This window comes from Gorilla gorilla, chromosome 8, assembly GCF_029281585.2.
Source record: "Gorilla gorilla gorilla isolate KB3781 chromosome 8, NHGRI_mGorGor1-v2.1_pri, whole genome shotgun sequence".
NCBI classification, from domain to species: Eukaryota; Metazoa; Chordata; class Mammalia; order Primates; family Hominidae; genus Gorilla; species Gorilla gorilla.
The window spans coordinates 47,826,752-47,849,138 of NC_073232.2; the positions used below are offsets into that span (position 1 = coordinate 47,826,752).

Below are 22,387 nucleotides of genomic sequence, written 5' to 3' on the forward strand. Positions count from 1 at the left end.
CCTGTCTTAGTAGTCATTCAAGCTATTAGCCATTGTTCAGGATGATTAATAAGACAGCAGAACCAAGACACTCCTTTCAATTAAAAGGAAATAAAACCAGAATGCAGGCTGGGCGTGGTGGCTTACACCTATAATCCCAGCACTTGGAAGGCTGAGGTGGGCAGATGGCTTGAGTCTAGGAGTTCGAGACCAGCCTGGCCAACATGTTGAAACCCTCTCTCTACTAAAAATACAAAAAATTAGCCGTGCGTGGTGGCAGATGCCTGTAATCCCAGCTACTCGGGAGGCTGAGGCAGGAGAATCACTTGAACCTGGGAGGCGGACGTTGCAGTGAGCTCAGATGGCGCTACTGCACTCCAGCCTGGGCGACAGAGCAAGACTTGTCTCAAAAAAATATAAAAATAAATAAAACAATAAAACCAGAATGTAGTTGTAAAAACTGAGAGACCTAAATTAGATTCCCACGGTTAGCCTTCTCATAGGATCTGTTCCTAAGGACCATTCATTGGGGTCAATTTTTACTATCAGGTTTGCTCTTCCTTACAGCTTTTTACTACATTTAGTAAAGTTGTGAATCAAGGTGTAATATGGCGTAGAGCAGTCTTCCCCTGAAGAGTGCATGGTAAGCCTGCTAAAACAAGAGCAAAATATTCCTGTCATCAGTCTCTTCCTCCACTCCCCAACCTCTTTTGCACTTTGACCATCCAGAATGCCTTATGGTAGTTTTGTCCTCCTTTGCTGAAGAATTCACTCTATTTTGATAGCTCCCTACTCTGCCGTGTTTGCTTATGAACCCCAAATTACCTAATTTATGAAGCATTTCTAGGTAAAATTTGGGAATTGAGGCTAATGTAAGTTAACCTCCTTTTTTAGGCCAGCCCTAAGGAGTGTATGTTAAAAGTCGTCAAAACAGAGCTCCTCAACTCTTTTCCAGCTAAGGGTGTTTCTCAAATCTGGCTATACTTTTGAATCGCCTGGGGGTGTTTTTAATACTCTGCACAAACCCCACCTTACACCAATTAAATCTGTATTTCTAAGAGGTCTCAGGCTATTCTTGCTTTTTAAAAGTTTTCAAGTGGTTTTTAATAGTCTCATTTGACAGTCACTTCAAAAGGTGGGGAGGTCATTAGACCATTTTTCTGTACTTTCTACTAGTATCCTAGTTTGAGCTGAAGGCCTAGAATGGCTTTAGATCTTTGTTCACTTCTTGGGGGAGAGGTTTTGGTGTACATACGTATACATACTCCCCCACCCCTTTCTAGATTACAGGTCAGAAGTTGTGTTTCAAATAAAGCTTAGCTGGGGATTATGTAAAACACCATTGATTGAAGGTCCACCGTCATTTTATGTACCACTACAAAAAAAAACGCTAATTAAACCATGTGACATTAATTAGGGTATTACAATCAGTGAAATACAGTACATGCTGCATTAGCCAGTGGTTCAGCAATAACGTTATGCATAGGGCTTGAGTTAAATTAGGTTTTGCCAAATACCTTTCGACCACTTAAATTGACTATGTACCTTTAAAAGTATCAACTACCTGACTTCTTCAATTTGTGCATATATAGAATCTTCCTTAATTTTGTAATATTTTGAGGATATCATCTTACAGGTAATTTCTCTAGTGCTAACAATATACAGGACAGGTCTACCTAGAAAGTTTGCTGGGGAGGGAGGCAGAACTGGGAACAGGAAATTGCTAAAGCTTTATTCATTACATATACTTTTCTTTGAGACGGAGTCTTGCTCTGTCACCAGGCTGGAGTGCAGTGGCGCGATCTTGGCTCACTGCAGCCTCCACCTCCTGGGTTGAAGCAATTCTCCAGCCTCAGCCTCCCAAGTAGCTGGGACTACAGGTGCCGCCACCACACCCGACTAATTTTTGTATTTTTAGTAAAAACGGGGTTTCGCCATGTTGGCCAGGCTGGTCTTGAACTCCTGACCTCAGGTGGTCCACCCGCGTATGCCTCCCAGAGTGCTGGGATTACAGGCGTGAGCCACTGCACCCGACCAAGTTACACATACCTTTTAAGGGGTACACTGCTGGCCTCTTCAGTAATACTTTCTCCCTCAAAACCTTTAATGGCTTAAGTAGGTTCTCAGGTCAGCCTCAGAAAGTTGATACCAAATGTGGTCTGCAGTCTTCAGACTTGAAAGACCTAGCATCCCAGAACAGATTTTCAGTTAACACAGCCTTTGCATCAGATGGATTTTCACTATCCACCACTTCCTGTTCTCTCTCAAATCCCAAACTCCTGGTCCTTTATCATAGGACATGTCACACCCTTCTTAGACCCTGCCCTGGCTTTTCTCCATGTTTTACTTGCTCAGGCCTCTAGCCTAGAATGGCTGAAATAGTTTTTGAAATGATTGGTGGTGATGCATCACCTGCTACGATCAGCACCATCAGTGTTTGCAAGTACTGGTCTGGTGAGACTAATGTAATAAACCAAATGAAGAAATGTAGTATGAGAAAGAAAGCATCTAATACTAGAGAATTCGAAGCTGTACAAATTCTGCAAGACTTAAAAATTATATACCTTAAACAATGTAAGTTAACAGAAAAAAGTCAAATGACAATTTTAATAGACTTTAAAACAGTGTACAAGTAAAAAACACTGGTTTTGTATTTCAAAAGTTGAAGGAAGATATCCAGTCATTAAACAGTCTACAAAACATATGCCAGTAGATTACATAAAAGACTATGTACAATATAAAAAGAGCTGAAAACAGTCTTCACTGTAAAAATAATTTAAAACAAACTTTTCAATTTAAAATATCATCTATAGCACACAAACATCATGCAAATGGAAAACTAAATATACTGCATTCTTTAGTGTAGCCAAATAAATTCAGATTGAGACATCTTATAAGTAGGGAAATGGCCATTCAATACGATTTTTTTCTCTGGCAGTAATGGTCCTAGCTGGGTGTTTTATGCATAAAGAACAGCTATATTTCAAACCCTTTTTATTGTAATAAATACTAAAGCAACAGAGGAATACTTTATTAATTTAGGAGTGATGTTCAAAAATGGTCTGAAAAATAAATGCTTACTGTGCAATTTCATAAAGTATGAACTTCTTGAAAGACTAGAAGCTTTTGCAGCTGAGAAAGTTGATCTCTAGTTTTAAGGCAGGCTAAGCTTTTAAATAAAGATAAATTATAAGAATTAGTTTCATTCATTAACTATTCTGCTATTACAAGTTACATCATGTTCATCTCCATAATACTAGGCTAGCAGTTTGGTATTTAACACCAAATCCTCCCAATGGGAGACATGTACTTTCTGGCTGAATTACAATTAACATCTTATTACTTTGGAACTGTATAATCAGGGGCCTGTTGCTCTCCTCATTAATGGAAAACAGCAGTCCAAAATATTACACTCTCCCCAGTAGAAGTACCATTATTATAGATTCAGAAAGGCTTTGCATATTCACATTTTGGCAGTTTAATACTTGTGGAAAAGATCAATGCAAGCTCTACCACAGTGATAGGTATTTAAACAACAATGGCAAATATTTCAAAACTAAGGGGATCCAGGCAGGCACTAATGTTTCTAAAGCAACTGAAACATTTCCAAAGCATTTATTTGTTTTTCAGGTTAGTTTTATGAGCCAATATAGACATTACTACATGTCCACAGGAAGTACAAAAGCCATCTTCATTTGAACGTAAATACAATAATCCTGAAATTCTTAGCACCAAGTATTACTTTTAAAAGTAAAGACAACCGAGTGCTCTCCCCACATATTGTTGACTTCCTTCTACTCACACTGCATGTCATTTGAGATTTTAAAAAGTTAGCTGCCACAGTTTTGGAAAATGCCAGTGTTTAAAAATAATTGTGTTAAAGAATCAAAAGTTTAGCGTAACAGATTTTGAGTACTTCAAACCATTCAATGTTACAAAGAAAAGTGAAAATACCATTCTTTGGTCTAGATAAGCTGTTCCCTTTACATTAATTTAACATTCCGATGGCTTTTTGAAAACTTTAAAAATGTTGAAACTCACTAGACAAAACAAAAAAAATTATATATACACATATGAATTTATCATACAAATGAACCTTTAAAAGAAAGTTAGTCTTGACCAACAGCTGATTAAAGATACTTAGTACCTTTTTTTTTTTTTAAAAAAAAGTTAGTGTTGAGTTTGTACAAGTACAGAAATAATGAAGTTAAAAATTATCCATGAAAAACAATCTATTTTACCAACCTATAAATATTACACCTTTCTGGTTTCCTTGTTCTATCGAGTTCACAAGTAAACATTCATTTTGACATGCTAAAGTTCCTAATGCTGGTGGAACAATTCCTGTACCTGCACAATTATTACACTATGATTTGTTTGATGGATAGTTCATGTCTGTTACTTCCTGTTTCACAGATATAGCTTCATTAATTGCCTCTTGATCATCTCCATCAGTCCCAAATCCAGCTCCTCCAGCTCTCTCTGGAACATCAGGCTCATCTTCTAAGCCATTGTAGAATTCTTCAATTTCACTTTCATCCTCCATGGGTTCTTCTAAACTTGGACTCTGGCATGTCCCACTATCACTGTTACTGCCACAAGAACTAGAGGATAAGACGTCATCTTCAGAGTCTGAATATACCTCAGCGCCATGGAAAATGTAACGATTTGGTGGCAAAAACAGATACTGATTACCTGAAATACAGTAATAAAAATGTTACTTTCAGTTTTCTAACACTAACTCAGTCTGAGCAGTCTGGAATGAAGTGTGGGTTCCAGCTCTGCCTTTATTATAAGTGTCCTTATGAAAGACTACTATTAGTGTTTAAAAACAACTGGGAGGCATGGTGTGCCTGCAGTCCCAGCTACTCAGGAGGCTGAGGCAGGTGGACTGCTTGAGCCCAGGAGTTCAAGGGCCAGCCTAGGCAACAGAGTGAGGCCCTGTCTCTTAAAAATTAATTAATTAAATAAATACAAGCAATACACTTAGGCCTGGGTTCAAATCTTAGTTCTGCCATTTATTGTATCTTTGTAAGTGTACCTCTGTGCCTCAATTTCCTCATCTAGAATATGAAATAAATTTTCACAACCCTATGAAGGAGGGAAGTGTGAAAAATGTAGAAAACCATATTCAATAAAGGTTATTTCACCAATTATTTTAAAAAGATTTGATGAAAATGAAGTATCCGGCCCAGCCTACATTAGATACCCAATTTGTGTTAAGTAGCTTCTCTAAAGTACACAGGCTTTTAAAGCATCTTCATTAACTATTTTAACTTTTTTCTGATTATAAACCTAAAATATTTTGTCAACAATGTAGTCACCACAAATTCATAGTGTACTCTGTAGACACTGTGAATCTACAGTATCACCTGTGAACCTAAATTTAGATTCACCTGAGATCTCAGGCCCCACGACCCACCTACTGCTTCAGAATGTGTGTGTATATACACATACAGTCTAAGACGCTTTTGAAAACTCCTCTAAGATGTAATTTGAATCCATGAATACCAATGAAGTTCTTTCTACAGCACACCAAATCAATCCTAGCTTGGCCATTTGGGGTTTAAGTGAAAGAGTAGGATCCCTAAAAACTCATGGAAAAGCTTTCTATCCTTGAATTCACAGTATGTCCCTAACTTAACATCTCTTCACACATAATAAATGTAGTATTTATTGTAACGTATCCCAGACGAATTCTCAAAAGCCTGGTTACCACACTGGTAGGTGGCCTATCTCAAGTTCTCTCCAAAGTGGCTCTCAAACTTTTTCATACTGCATCATGACCCAGTTCTCACCCTGACTACAACCTGTGTGACAATTCTGACCTGAATCCCTAAAATTTCACAGTCCACTACAAATCACTGTGAAAACCACTTATTTCCCTCTATTACAACAGACACATAGTACTCATCAGTTTCCTAAGACACCACAGGCAGGGCACAGTGGCTTACACCTGTAATCCCAGCACTTTGGGAGGCCAAAGCTGGCAGACTGCTTGAGCCCAGGAGTTTGGTATCAGCCTGGGCAACATGGCAAGACCTTGTCTCTACAAAAACTAAAAAAAAAAAAAAAAAAAATAGCTGAGCATGAGGGCATGCGCCTGTGGTCTCAGCTACAGCTACTCTGGAGGCTGAGGCAGGAGAATCGCTTGAACCCGGGAGGCGGAGGTTGCCGTGAACCGAGATCACACCATTGTACTTCAGCCTGGATGACAAGAGCAAAACTCCGTCTCAAAAAATAAATTTAAAAAAAAAAAAAAAAAATGACTGTTCCAGGTTAACTCTGTTTCCTGGGCAAAGAGATTGTCCGTTTGACACATCTGTCAAAATGACATTCAAGAAAAGTTCCCAGTGCAAGTCTTAGTGCATAGGTAGACTTTGTATACGCTAGAGACAACTGTGTATCTAAGTCAGTAGCAATTTTTCTACTTTCTGACTTCTGCCACAATTTGCAAACGTAAGCATTCCTCTATGCTTTTTCTAGTTTCCCCTGGGAACACGTCTGCTCTTTTTAAATCCCTACTTATTGTTAAATATTTTGCTCCTTAGAAAGCCTTCTGTAATCTAATCTCCAAGTAGAATCTACCTTTTGGGGCTGGGCGCCGTGGCTCACGCCTGTAATTCCAGCACTTTGGGAGGCCGAGGTGGATGGATCATGGGGTCAGGAGTTTGAGACCAGCCTGACCAACATGGCGAAACCCCGTCTCTACTAAAACTACAAAAATCAGCCGAGCAAGCTGGCGCATGCCTGTAATTTCAGCTACTCAGAAGGCTGAGGCAGGAGAATCTCTTGAACCTGGGAGGCGGAGGTTGCAGTGAGCTGAGATCGTGCCACTGTACTCCAGCCTGGGCGACAGAGTGAGACTCCGTCACAAAAAAAAAAAAAAAAAAAAAAATCTACCTTTTGGGTGATGTTTTGTTCAAAACAATAATAAAGTCCTTTGTTCTTCAGCAGCACCTATACCAAAGTATTAATGAGTATCACCCACATTTATAATTATACACAACATTAATCACTGTGTCTCCATAACTTACCACAGTGCCTAATATGAAAAAGGCCAAAGGTTTATTCAACTGAACTAAAATGTATTTACAGCAAATGACTGGAATACTCAAATACAGTTGTCTAAAATTTGTCAGTTTTCGCCAAGTATGGTAAATGGAATGAGACTTAAAGTTCTAAGTTATATAAGACTGTTACAGCTAAGTTACAGTGGTTTTCTTTTTTTTAACATAAGTTAGGAATTTCCACCATACAGACTACTTGGACTTAAAACATCGGCTTCCAAAGAGTAGAAAGTGATTTCACATGTCAGTTAACACTTATTGATAAAGACTACGCATGTTCTAAACAGGGTAGAAACTATTCCTATATTCAGTGGAGAAGAATCACGCGTGTTTTTTCTAAGTCCTCAGAGAAAACAAACATGTGTTCTACATCTGAGACAACACCGCATAGTAGTTAAGGGGGCAGGCTCTAAGCATAAATAGACTGGATTTTAATCTGGTTCTTCCACTTCTTAGTAGTTACTGTGCATGAGGTATTTAACCTCTATGGTCCTGAGTTTTCCCACCTGCAGAAGAGTAATAGTTCCTACCTCAGATTAAAATCAGGTAACATATGTAAAGCAGCTGACCTACAGTAAGCACTCAAATCTGTCATCATTTCTGCCAGCTAATAACCCATTCTTATTTTTCCATCCCCTAGAGAAACACAACATACAGAGCACTATTAAAACACTTCCTTCTCCATATCATGTTAAGATACCAGAAGATTTACCTTTCTGATTACGAACTGTACAGTTTCTCTAAACAGAATCAACTACATAAAGCTACCCTATCGATTAACCTGCCGAAATAGCTAATTTTTTGGAAATACTGTTATGACATTTATACTTTCAAAATGGTTCGACTGCCTTTCTTACCATCAAGCCGCTTACTAATCTGCTCCTTTGCCACTCTATTAGGCCAGCATTTTCTCACTGTTCCAGCCACTGAAGTTCTTTCATTTTTCTCCCCAGTACTAGAACCAACATTCTTCAAATCCGGATTTTCCATCTGTTCAGCAATACTTTCAACATTCCTAGAAGTTTGTACTTCCTGTGGTTTTTCTTCCATACAACCTTTTGATTCAGACACATCTAAATCATCATTACTCTTAGCTGCTTGGTCTAAAAGTGTGACAATCACTGAAGAATCTGGTGGTGAAGTTCTTTCTGGTGAACTTGAGTCTTCTGAAACATGAAGAGGTGTGGGCGGCAACTCTGACAAATAAGCCAATTCTTTTTGTGTTCGTGGAGGTTTTTCAGTAATTTCTGAAAGCTTTACAGGGTTACAGCAAAGTTTGGCATATTCACCACCTAACCTATGACACAATTCATTAATTATGACATCACAGTCTCCAAGAAGCTCTACATCAAAATGCAGATGAGGCAAAGGTTCTCTATTAATTAATATCTGAGGCACTTCATGGGGTATGGAACCTAAAATAGGGTGAAAAATAGAGTTAGAAAAAGGGAGGAGGAAGTAAGCTAATAAAACCACAACAGATACATTACGCAAAAATCCAACAAGGGCTTGAGCTCCAAATTCCCAAAAAAGACCCACGCACTAAATACTTAACCAAGCCATTACATTTCATCAAGCAAGCAGATGGGCAGTTAAGTGTCTTTTATAAAACACTCAAGTTCTGCTCCTATCACCTGGTTACCCCTGAGCAATCTTCCCAGACTTTCCCACTCTGAACCTCAAATTTCCTTGTCTGCAGAATGGGGATAATAATAGTACCTCTCCACAAGACTGTGGTGAGGATTAAATGAGTTAGTCAAGTGCACAGAAGAGTTCTTGGCACATAAATGTTCTACTTAAGTAGCTCCTGATATAAAGAAGGTGAGCCGGGTACGGTGGCTCACGCCTGTAATCCCAGCACTTTGGGAGGCCGAGGCAGGCGGATCACCTGAGGTCAGGAGTTCAAGACCAACCCGACCAACATGGTGAAACCCCATCTCTATACTAAAAACACAAAATTAGCCGGGCGTGTGGTAGCGCATGCCTCTAATCCCAACTACTTGGGAGAACTGCTTGAACACGGGAGACTGCAGTGAGCCGAGATCATGCCATTGCACTCCAGCCTGGGCAATGAGGGAGGGAGGGAGGATAGGAGGGAGGGAGGGAGGATAGGAGGGAGGGAGGGAGGGTGGGAGGAAGGAAGGACGGACAGATGAACGGAAAGAAGGACAGACAGAAGGATGGACGAAGGAAGGAAGGAAGAACGGACGGGAAGGATGGACAGAAGGAAGGACTAACGGAAGGAAGGATGAATGGAAGGAAGGACAAACGGAAGGGAGGGAGGGAGGGAGGGGAGGGGGGAGGGAAAAAGTCATATAAACATATTCTACGCTATTATAAACCTGTTTCTTTTTTTAATTATCTTTGCAACACATCATACTATCCCACAGAAAGCTTTTGAAAGAAAAGTTTTTAAGGACCAGGCATGGTAGCTCATGCCTGTAATCCTAATGCTTTGAGAGGCAGAGGAGGAAGGATCACTTGAGGCCAGGAGTTTGTGACCAGCCTGGGCAACAAAGTGAATCCCGTTTCTACAAAAAAAAATTTAAAAATTTGCCAAGCATGGTGTGCGCCTCTGGTCCTAACTACTCAGGAAGCTGAAGTGGAAGGACTGCTTGTCCCCAGGAGTTGAAGGCTGCAGTGAGCTGAAACTGCACCACTGCACTCCAGCCTGAGCTACAGCAAGACACCCATCTCTAAAAAATAAAAAGAAAAGCTTTTAAGCAGAGTGCCTTTGATTTTGCTTTAAGAAGAGCAACTCAAGAACAAAGAGATTTGTATATTAAATTTTCATGTTTCATTTAATTGCAAATTGTCTTGTATTCTACTTTAACAGAATTTCACAGCTAATTAGGTAAGACTGAGTTAACTGCTAAAGCCACGAGATATGGGATAGACACAAAATTGAAGAGCTTGACTCCATGTTTCTTCCAACTGTTTACTCTGGCTGCCTTGACTGCTGATGTGGGGTCTAATTCAATTCTCTGGCTAGGGATTTAATATTTTTCCTCTTCTCTTTCCCTCACTTATGAAAGGACACATCTGATGCAACTGCAATCTCTCTCTCTCCTCCTCTGATTCTAAACTAGAGGAGGAAACAGACAGTATGAGAATATATATGACAAAGAAATTTTCCTGAGAGTAATAGGGATTTAAATTTTATGTGAACACTTTTATATACACACCCTTTTGGGTAAACTATATGGACATATCACCGTTATGGCATGGATGTTACTACGACAAGAATGAACCAATCATTCTGAGCCCCCAAATTCCATCTTACATGGTATGTTACACTTCTACCTTCTACCAAACTATACATTTGAATTTATTAAATGTGAAATCAATTAAATTTGAAAGATCAAAACTGTAATAAAAAAATATAAGGATAAAGGACCATTTCATAAATTAATTGATGCTAACCCTTGCAACATTAAAAACACATTCCACCAAAAAGTCTAAGTTAAACTCTACCTTTGTCTTAATTTTTCACATAAATTAGAAGTAGAGTTTAGCATTACTTCTGGGTTTTTTTGTTTTTGATTTTTTGAGACAGAGTCCCACTCTGTCACCCAGGCTGGAGTGCAGTGGCACAATCTCGGCTCATTGCAACCTCTGCCTCCTGAGTTCAAGCGATTTTCATGCCCCAACCTCCCAAGTAGCTGGGACTACATGTGCACACCACTATGCCCAGCTAATTTTTGTATTTTTAGTAGAGACAGGGTTTCACCATGTTGGCCAGGCTGGTCTCAAACTGCTGCCCTCAAGCGATCCACCTACCTCGGCCTCCCAAAGCGCTGAGATTACAGGCACGAGCCACCAACATTACTTGTGTTTTGACAACCCTCCACCCCCCATCAAAATGTCAGATTCACCAGTCTCAATGAACAACGCCACCTAAAAAAACAGTTCAGCCAGATGTGGAGGCTCGTGCCTGTAATCCTAGCTACTCAAGGGGCTGAGGCAGGAGGATCACTTGAGCCCAGGAGTTCGAATCCAGCCTGGGCAACACAGCAAGACCTCATCTCTACTAAAAATAAAGAATTTCTGGCCAGGCATGGGGGCTCACGCCTGTAATCCCAGCACTTTAGGAGGCAGAGACAGGCAGATCACCTGAGCTGAGGAGTTCGAGACCAGCCTGGCCAACATGGTGAAACCCGGTCTATACTAAAAATACAAAAACTAGCCAGGCATGTTGGTGGACGCCTGTGATCCCAGCTACTCAGAAGGCTGAGGCAGAAGAATCGCTTGAACCCGGGAGGCGGAGGTTGCAGTGAGCCGAGATACGCGACTGCACTCCAGCCTGGGCAACAAGAGGGAAACTCCATCTCAATAAACAAACAAACAAACAATTTCTAAAATTAGCTCTTCACCACTCTTTCAAACAGAAGCAGAGTTAAGATTACTAGCGTCTATTATACAGACCCACAACCCATGACATTATATATAGAAATGTTCTCCAAAAACCATCACCAACTTACTTGGAATTAGTGCTACTGGTCTTACTTTGAGGGAAGACCCAATAACAATGAGGAGGTCAACTTCATCTTTGTCATACTTCATGGCTCTATGAAACTGTTCTGGTAAATTTTCACCAAAAAACACAATCTCTGGTTTCATGATAGCAAGCGGTTCATCAGCTGGGCACCTAGGACATCGAGGAACTACCTACATATTTTCAGATTTTGGTTGAGGTAGAGAAGCAAAGAGTAAGCCCAAGTTAGAAATAGTCAACATTTCCATACCTCTAAGAATACATTTCAGAATTATTAAAAAAAAAAAAAAAAAAACAGAAAAGCTATGGATAAACAGCAACTGTCAATGATGGGTAGTTTATTAACATACTATGAAACAATGAAATACTATGCTCTTGTTATAATATCTATGTAGAAAAACACTTGACATTGAAGAGTTCATCATATATTAAGAGGAAAAACACAATGTGTGTATATACACTAAATGGGAATTGATCCTTTCCAAAAAAAATAGACATTCGTCAAATAAAATGATTCCATTTTATTTATTTGAGATGGAGTCTTGTTCTGTTGCCCAGCCTGGAATGCAGTGGCATGATCTCAGCTCACTACAACCTCCACCTCCCGAGTTCAAATAATTCTCCTGCCTCAGCCTCCCAAGCAGCTGAGATTAAAGGCATATGCCACCATGCCAGGCTAATTTTTGTATTTTTAGGAGAGACGGGGTTTTGCCATGTTGGCCAGGCTGGTCTCACTTCTGACCTCAAATGATCGACCCACCTCGTCCTCCCAAAGTGCTGGGATTACAAGCATGAGCCACTGCACCCGACCAATGACTCCATTTTAATATACTATTCTTCCTCTTTCGTAATGACATGATTACCTCCATATATTGCTAAGCACACAGGACATATTTCTGGATAATTTTTATTTTCTGCTACATTTTCCTATATTTTTTGGCAATGAACATGTATGAAATAATTTTAGAAGATTACCACAACTAATTTAAGGTCCAAATCTGACAGGCACAAAAAGGGAGAGGAAGGAGAAAAACTACTACAACAACAACTTGCTTATGATCTGACATTTTACGTTCGGCTTAGATACTAAGAAGACAATTTCATAATTTTAAGAGACTTTATAGGGCTGTTTTCTATATAAGGTATTGAAAGGTTCTCGTGTATTTTACCAAAATTCCCAATTGCTAACTATTTTCTTCCTGAATCTTTCTGTACCATATATATTTTAAAGGGGTAAAAAAGGATTTTGAGGCAAAAGAAGAAATACTTCAGAGACATGAACAATTCCTAAAATACGGGCAACAAATTACCTGATTAAAAATATCTCCTCGTACAGCTTCACAGTCAACTTTGTATTTACAAATCAGGCAAGATGCTGTTGCAAAGGAACCTAAAAACAACCAACATATATATGCTTTATTAAAGAAGTATTTGTTTCTTGAACACACCACAACGTTATAAAGTTTAACATCACAAATGTTAAGAGGGTTTAAGGATTTTTGTTTTTGTTTTTAACTTTGATTTTAAAGCTCAGAACACACTGCAGATTTTGTGATATACTACAGGAGAATCTAGGGGATGAAGAATTTATATATTTATACATAGAATGAATATGATTCTCAACCTCTGAGACACTAATATAATGATGCCTTCTAAAGCTACTCTTTTTAACAAAACTGTAACAGCTCACTCCTCCAGGGCTAAAATCCTGCAGAGTTGGACAGTTCCAACTCTATTACCTTAGCTCAGCAGTTCTTAGAAACACTTTAGATACCTAATGGCCTGTTGATACTTGTTTTATATTAAACATTTCTGAATCTCTGAATCCTGTACATCTCAACTATCCAGTTCTTTTAGTTTCATAAACTAAAGATGTCACATTTCTTCATTAACAGCTAATACTACTCTTGTATTCAGAATTTTTTTTTTCGACAGAGTCTCACTGTCTCCCAGGCTGGAGCGCAATGGTGCAATCTTGGCTCGCTGCAACCTCCAACTCCCAGGTTCAAGTGATTCTCGTGCCTCAGCCTCCTGAGTAGCTGGGATTACAGGCGCCTGCCACCATGCCCGGCTAATTTTTGTATTTCTAGTAGAGTCGGGGTTTCACCATGTTGGCCAGGCTGTTCTCGAACTCTTGGCCTCATGGGATCTGCCCGCCTCGGCTTCCCAAAGTGCTAGGATTACAGGCGTGAGCCACTGCACTCAGCCAGAAAAGATTATTTAAAATAACTGAATGCATGCAACTGCAGCATCTTTTGAAATCAAAAGCAAATTAATATCTGAGGTTTTCTATAATTAACTGTCAAGGCCAATACTTCTGTTTTTATTATTTTTGTTTTCTACTTTTCTGAGGTTATCGATAAACGAGATAACATGATTAAATAATGCTTTATCTCCACTTCTCGATGGCAGTCAGCTTTATAGGAAATATCTTCCTATAAAACTAAAATAAATTACAGAAAACCACTCTGAAGTTTACTAACCATGACACTGAATTATCCTTTGGATTCCCGCAACCTGTTCCAGCGTGTCTATGTTCTGGGTATAGTTGCGAAGTAGTTTTCCTTCCTTATCTGACAAGGCTATGAATTTGTGACAGAGAGATGGCTGGAATTGTCCAGGATATATTTCCTATATCAAGCAAAAGGTAGAAAAAATTTACATTAGTGAAATAAACTACAGATGTCATATGTTTAACAAAAAAATACTGATAATCCCACACACATAATTTTAAAAATGAAATAGATGAGCATTTTAAAGTATCTAGATGGATGTGACACACACCTACAAAAGGACGGTTGCTGTCATATGCATAAAACTCAGCAATTAGTGAACTTGGCCCCTTGAAGAAAAAGACAAAGTCGGCCCATAAACATCTCTAAGAAATGTTGATATTTTAATAAAAGTCAGAAGTAATACAACCTTAGGATATCTAATTTTTGTTGGCTGCAAATTCAGATTTTTTTCTTTAAAGAAAAATGGGAAAGTTTAAACTAAAATTACAGATATCAAGGTAGGGTGATTTAAAAAAAAAAAAGCACTGTCAATACAGGAATATTTAAAATTTTTTTTTGATTTATCATTCATTAGAATATCAACCTGCTGGAAGTTTAAAGCTAAAGTTTTAATCCTTACCAAAATTGTTTTCCTTCCACTGCACAGGCACATACTGGTATAGTATAGAGTTGCTCATGAATGCTGAGTTGCTGGATTTTGTGTGTGTGTTTTTCCCCCCAAATAATGCTTCAATGCTGTTTCTTCTTTAAAAACAAAGAATTCAGATATACACATGGCAAAAAGATCAGAGAAAAAGTATCAATTTTGGTCCTCCCAACTTTTGACAGTGTTTTTATTAAATTTCATTTAGTAAGTGACTATGGCAAAGGAAGTTTATTCTCTACTTTTTCCTTCAAAGTAGTAGTGCTATCATCTACTTACTTCCTTACCATTCATTACAGGCTCTAATCTATCACAATGCTAGCAAAAAACTAGACACAACCATATGTCCATCAATAGGGAACCGGTTGTATAAATATGGTACATCCATAATAGTGGAATATGTAGCCATTAAAAAGAATGAGGGAGATCTAGATGAACTGCCCTGGAAAATGGTTCATGACATACGTGAAAAAAGCAAATTAGTCACCAGTATGTATAACTTTTGTTTTTGTTACTAAGCAAAAATTGAAATTATATGCACATGTATATAGAGATGTCCATTTAATCAATCAAGTCAGGAAGGATACAAACAGGCTGTAAGCAGATGTGGGGAACTTTCACTTCTGACATTATACAAAAAAGTTTAATAGAGATTAAAGATGACTTTTTACCTATTTAATCTTTCAAATTAAAAAAAAATTCCCACTGCAACTTCTAGGTTCTACTACCCAGGCTTCTAAGTAAAACTTAAGTGAATTCCGTTAACAGCTATCACATACATGTCCACATGCTGCTAAAAACCTAGTATAAAGAATCCAAAAACGTTACCTTAGATTCAAATATTTATCACAAATTTCATGAATAACTCTTTGCAATTTAAGAAATAGAGAGTGCATATAGTAGCAAGGGAAAAGCTTAATAAAGCTTAATAAATCAAAAGCCACTGTTTTGGAAAAGTGAGTTCAGTTAAATCAACCACTGTTTTCTTCCCCAGAATGCTTTTTTCTAGTACATTTACATTTGAGAGATTAAGCATTGTATGTCTCATTAAAGCTCCTTCTGGAAATAGCTTTTAGAGTATTTTAGGCACTATGAGAATATGCTAGGCAACAGATAAAACAGGACCTATAGTAGTAAGCAAGTGATAATAGCATGCCAAATGCAGAATTTAAAAAATAAAATAACTCCAAAGCAAGGTCAGGGAAAAAGAGCAAGTACCAAGACTCCACCGTCCCTGAATTAACTGTGTGCCTTATCCACGTCCACCCCCACCCTTTCTAAAGGGTAGAGTAAGAAACACAAAGATGTATGGGACACTAGATTTAGCTCTTATTAATTCAACTACCTTTAAGACAAATCATAAAGGACATTTTTGTTTTATTTTATAAGCCTGCTTTTTTTTTTTTTTTTTTTTTTTTGAGACAGAGTTTCGCTCTTTTTGCCCAGGCTGGAGTGCAATGGCGCGATCTCAGCTCACCACAACCTCCACCTCCCGGGTTCAAGTGATTCTCCTGCCTCAGCTTCCTGAATAGCTGGGATTACAGGCATGTGCCACCACCCCAGCTAATTTTGTATTTTTAGTAGAGACGGGGTTTCTCCATGTTGGTCAGGCTGGTCTTGAACTCCTGACCTCAGGTGATCCGCCCACCTTGGTCTCACAAAGTGCTGGGATTACAGGCGTGAGCCACTGCACCCGGCCAAGCGTATGTTTTACATATGTGAGAATCTGAATGATTTGAGTCTTTGACTCATACTTTCTGTCAAGTATGAAATGGGCCATGTCTGAATTATTAGATTTAAATATAGTGTTCAAACTAAAAGTAGTAGTACAGGTGTGGTGGCTCACACCTCTAATCCCAGCACTTTGGAAGGCCGAGGCGGGCAGGTTACTTGAGACCAGGAGTTCGAGACCAGCCTGGGCAACATGGAGAAACCCTGACTCTACAAAAAACACAAAAATCACAAAAATTAGCTGGGCCTCATGGTTCATGCCTGTAGTCCCAGAAACTCAGAAGGCTGAGGTGGGAGGATCACCTGAGCCCAGGGAGGTAGAGGTTCCAGTGAGCTATGATCGTATCACTGCTCTCCAGCCTGGGTGACAGAGTGAGAGCCTTTAAAAAAAAAAAAACAAACAAAAAAAACTAAAAGGAATCTGAAATAATGAAAAAAATTACTCTGGAAGGACTGTTCTAATATACCACTCCTCCTAAGATAGGACCACTTACTGAAAACCAATGACTGGAGATACAACTTACAGATAGAATATGGATTAACTCTTCCATGGTGAAAGTGTGACATGCTTAGTCCTATTCCAAGCAAGACAGGCCACCCAGTTTGAATATCCTAAAGCCTTTTTAAGCAACCAATCATGAGGGCTGGGCCATTCTGTTGCTGCCATAGGGATCCTTATAGACCAAGAGTGGAAGCAGAACTGGAATCAAAGGCTCAAAACACTATTAAAACAAACCCTGCTTTCACATAGCTGTGTCTGGAAACATGTAAATAATCCAGGAATTGGCCATAGGCAACCAACGTGGTCAAAACTAAAGCTTAGAACTATCCGCAGAAATTGGCCGGATGTGGTGGCTCACGCCTGTAATCCCAGCACTTTGGGTGGCCGAGGTCGGCAGATCACAAGGTCAGAAGATCGAGACCATCCTGGCTAAGATGGTGAAACCCCGTCTCTACTAAAAAATACAAAAAAAAATTAGCTGGGCATGGTGGCGGGTGCCTGTAGTCCCGCTACTCGGGAGGCTAAGGCAGGAGAATGGCGTGAACCCAGGAGGTGGAGCTTGTAGTGAGCCTAGATCACACCACTGCACTCCAGCCTGGGCGACAAAGAAAGACTCCGTCTCAAAAAAAAAAAAAGAACTATCTGCAGAAATAATGGCTTTTCTCCAGAGATTATGCCTTTCTTTCTTCTCCAAATTTCTAGCAATATGAATAAAAGACCCTAGTAAAAGGCATAGGTGTAAATGCAGTCCCTCAAGACTAAGAAAGCTGGGCATGGTGGCACAGGCCTGTAGTTCCTGCTACTGGGGAGACAGAGGAGGGAGAATCACTTGAGTCTGGGAGTTAGGGAGCTGTAGTACTCTATGATCGTGCCAATGGATGGGCACTACACTCCAGCCCGCACAACATAACAAAATTCACACCCACCTTTTTTTTTGAGTCTCGCTCTGTCACCCAGGATGGAGTGCAATGGCACAATCTCGGCTCACTGCAACCTCCACCTCTCCTGGCTTTAGGCAATTCTCCCACCTCAGCCTCCCAAGGAGCTGGGACTACAGGTGCGCGCCACCACATTCAGCTAATTTGTTTTTAGTAGAGACGGGGTTTCGCCATGTTGGCCAGGCTGGTCTCAAACTCCAGACCTCAGGTGATCCACCTGCCTTGGCCTCCCAAAGTGCTTAGGATTACAGGTGTGAGCCACTGTGCCCAGCCAAAATTCCCTCTTTAAAAATCAGAATTTTTAGAGAATTCATCAAAATTTACTGATGTTAATCTTTGCTGATATCCACCCCCTCCTATATATAGTTCAGATGGAGGTAGTTAAGTAGAGTTGCTGAGAAAATAGAACCTAAACTTTCCTTCCTGTCAAAAAAAGTGAAATGCATCAATCCTGCTAAGGAGAGTCCTCATAATCCCTCCTGTCTCTTTCATTCCACAAAACCACACTTGAATAAACCGCTCAACATCTTAATCAATACTAGTAAATTGGTCATATGACAAATTCAACTGTATTTCAATATATAAACAGTATGGCTATGTTCTAATAAAAGTCTGTATTTATGAACACTGACATGAAAATTTTATATAATGTTCAAGTGTCATGAAACAGTTCTTTCAATTTTTTCCCCAGTCATTTAAAATTAAATTATTAGCAGGGGGTGGAGGTGGGATTGGGAAGACGTTGGGAAGAATAAGTTCAGGAGATCTATTGCTGACTATAATTAAGAACATATTGTAGCCGGGCGCGGTGGCTCACGCCTGTAATCCCAGCACTTTGGGAGGCCGAGGCAGGCGGATCACCTGAGGTCAGGAGTTTGAGACCAGCCTGGCCAACATGGTGAAACCCTGTCTTTACTAAAAATACAGTAACTAGCCGGGCGTGGAGACAGGCGCCTGTAATCCCAGCTACTTGGGAGGCTGAGGCAGGAGAATCGCTTGTACCTGGGAGGCGGAGGTTGCAGTGAGCCAAGATAGCGCCACTGCACTCCAGCCTGGGGACAAGAGCGAGACTTCGTCTCAAAACAAAAACAAAAACAAATATTGTATACCTGAAAACTATTAAGAGTACATTTTAAATGTTCTCACCACCAAAAAAAAAGTATGTGAAGTAATGAATATTAGCTTGAGTTAGCCATTCCATAATGTACACACATCAAAACATCATGTTGTACACCACATAAACTTTGTTGATTTAAGTAATAAATTAATGCTTAATGCTTAGCTCACAGCCTATACAAAAACATGGAGTGGGCCACATTAGGACTGAGGCCATAGTACGCCAACCCCTGTATTAACCTAACACAAGAGAATGTCAATTAGTTAAACTGCCAGTCGCCACTTAATAAATTTTAGTATGTACCACATATAACATAAGCACTTTTACTTTCCTCTTTATTATGCTACAGACAAGGCTGAGGACTGGGTTTTTTAATTTGTTCAAGGCTGTAAAGAAAACAAAGAACATATGACAGAGACCCTATGCAGTCTGCAAAGCATACTACATATTTACTACCAGACCCTACCTTACTACAGAAAGTTTGCTGATCCAGCTGTGAACATATACCCCGATGCAGATGAAAACAAATACAAAACAAACCTAACTTGCCATTTTGGTCACAAGAGCAAGTAAGTAGCAGAGCCCTGTTTTGATATGAAAATCCAGCACTGGATTGGGCAACATGGCGAGACCCCATCTCTACCAAAAATACAAAAAAAAATAGCCGGGCATGGTGGTGCACATCTGTGGTCACAGCTAGTCAGGAGGCTAAGGTGGGAGGATCACTTGAGGCCAGGGAACAGAGGTTGCAGTCCAGCCTGGGTGTCAGACCAAGACTATCTCAAAAAAAAAAAAAAAAAAGAAAACTTAAAACCCTAGCATTTAAACCTCTATGCAGTATTTACTGTCTTCAATTTCTGATCCTTCACCCTCAAGTTTTCTATTTTTCTTTTAGGATAAGCACCATTTCTATTACATATTACGAACCAAATGACTAAGACTAGTAAGTACATTTCAGTTTGCTCACCTTCATGGGATTACTAAAGGCTGGAATCCCAATAAGCCTAACTCTTCAAGAATATATAATGTACACGTACAACTATTATATATCCATAAAAATAAAATTTGAAAGGTAAAGCAAAAGAAAAGAACATAATATTCCCAGAAGTCACTGTGAAAAAGCACCCAAATGGAGAAAAATGGCTAAAAACAAAGAGGTAATTCAAGGATATACAAACGGCCAGTAGTAACCAGCAGTCATCCACGCTAATAAAAACAGAACAGGCCTAACCTGGTAGTTAACGCCTACAATCCCAGCACTTTGAGTAGCTGAGGCAGCAGAATCACTCGAGCTCAGGAGTTTGAGACCAGCCTGGGCAACATAGCAAGACTGTCCATACAAAAAAAAACAAAAAAACAGCAGGGCATGGTGGTGCACACCTGTAGTACTAGCTGCTTGGCAGGCTGAGACAGGAGAATCATTTGAGCCCAAGAGTTGGAGGCTGCAGTGAGCTGTAAGATCACACTACTACACTCCAGCTTGGATAACAGAAGGAGACCCTGTCTCAAAAAATAAGATGCTGAGCCAAGCGCGGCGGCTCACACCTATAATCCCAGCACTTTGGGAGGCCAAGGTGGGCGGATCACCTGAGGTTAGGAGTTCAAGACCAGCCTGGCAAACATGGTGAAACCCCCATCTCTACTAAAAATACAAATTAGCTGGGCGTGGTGGCACACACCTGTAATCTCAGCTACCTGGGAGGCTGAAGCGGGAGAATCACTTGAACCCGGGAGGCAGAGGTTGCAGTGAGCCAAGATGGCACCACCGCACTCCAACTTGAGCGACAGAGTGCGACTCTGTCTCAAAAAATAAATAAATAAATAAATAATAAAGCTGGGTGCTGCTTTATTTTTATCATTTTATTTAAAATTGTATTTATTTTTGAGATAGAGTCTCGCTCTGTTGCCCAGGCTGGAGTGCAGCAGCATATTATTGGCTCACTGCAACCTCCGCCTCCCGAGTTCAAGCGGTTCTCCTCCCTCAGCCTTCCAAACAGCTGGGACTACAGGCGCTTGCCACCACGGCCGGCTAATTTTTTGTATTTTTAGTAGAGAAGGGTTTCACCATGTTTGCCAGGCTGGTCTCGAACTCCTACCTCAAGTGATCCGCCCGCCTCGGCCTCCCAAAGTGCTGGGTTTACAGGTGTGAGCCACCGCACCTGGCCTCTTTTACTTACTATAGTTTTTAAACTGCCTTAAAAACAACCCTAGATCAAAAAGACAAAAACGCAGATACCTATCAATAGGAGACTCATACACTGTGAAACAACTTTAAAATAGAATGCTACACAGCCTTCTTTGAAAAATAAGGTATATCTGTTAAGTGCTGTTACGAAATTATTCTCAAGAATATTATATGGTGAAAAAAGATAGAAAACAAGGTGTTTTTGATTCTGTTGGCAATCATTTATCAAGTATTAAAAACTTATGCTGACATCCCTCCCCTATCCCAACACAAATTTTTTTTCCCCCTGAATGATTTCCAAGAGTGTCACCATGGTAACCATTAAGGACAGATATTAGGGGCAGCAAAGACTGAAGGAAGGGGCAAACTATATATAGATATATGATTTTTGAAAGATACTGCACACGTCTGGGTATCAGAGACAGGCCCTGTCTCAAATATATATATAATTATATATATTTATATAACTTTTTTTTTTAATGCTAAGAATGTATTCTGGGGTTCTTGTGGATTTTGGGTGGATACAGGTGGCAGTGGCATGATAAATCAGCCAAATCAGCTAAATCCCAAAGTGCTCGGATGACAGGCATGAGCCACTGCACCCAGCCCTAATAGAAGATTTTATTTCAACCTTTCCAAGCTGCAATATGACAAAACATATCAGGAGACTTAAAGGCTTAAAGAAGAACTTTGACATGTTTCTCTGAAATTCAAAACTGAAATTCACTTTCAGGAATTTATCCTAAGAACACTGGAGACATACCAAAAAAGGACAACTGTAGCAACACTATTTGTACATCCAAATGTACAAATACAGAATTACAGTTCACCACTTCATAAATAACCATTAAAAAGTATTCAAGCACCTCACAGAAAGTAAGTTTATTATATTAAGTAGAATATACTACAAATTGAAAGCAAAGTAAAACAGCCAAGTTTTTTCTTTTCAGGGATGGGTCTTGCTCTGTCACTCAGGCTGGTGTGCAGAGGTGAGGTCACAGCTCACTGCAGCCTCAAACTCTTTGGTTCAAGCAATCCTCCCACCTTACCCTCCTGAGTTGCTGGGACTACAATCGCAAGCCACTGGGCCCAGCAAAAGCCAAATTTTATGCTAAAAATGTAACATAAATCCAGCTACAATACTATAAACGTATAGATATATAATCCATATACATGTGAGTATTAAAACATTATTTTCAGATGAATGGCAC

At 39.7% G+C, this 22,387-nt stretch overlaps 1 protein-coding gene across 4 annotated transcripts in view; it reads right to left on the minus strand.

Annotated features, from left to right (window-relative positions):
• Positions 1–2,558: 2,558 nt before the first annotated feature.
• The window catches only part of SIRT1 (sirtuin 1), a 34,941-nt gene continuing 15,112 nt past the window's right edge, over positions 2,559–22,387 (minus strand). For 3 of the 4 annotated variants that reach the window (XM_055353682.2, XM_055353680.2, XM_055353681.2), the window contains exons 5-9: positions 14,028–14,175; positions 12,855–12,934; positions 11,531–11,717; positions 7,907–8,464; positions 2,559–4,674 (exon numbers count right to left, since the gene is read on the minus strand). In XM_055353682.2, coding sequence (XP_055209657.1) covers positions 4,346–4,674; positions 7,907–8,464; positions 11,531–11,717; positions 12,855–12,934; positions 14,028–14,175 — 1,302 coding nt within the window. In that variant the 3' untranslated portion in view covers positions 2,559–4,345. Of the gene's footprint in view, positions 4,675–7,906; positions 8,465–11,530; positions 11,718–12,854; positions 12,935–14,027; positions 14,176–14,679; positions 14,805–22,387 lie in introns of all 4 variants that reach the window. The other variant, XM_019035045.4, reaches the window with a different exon arrangement.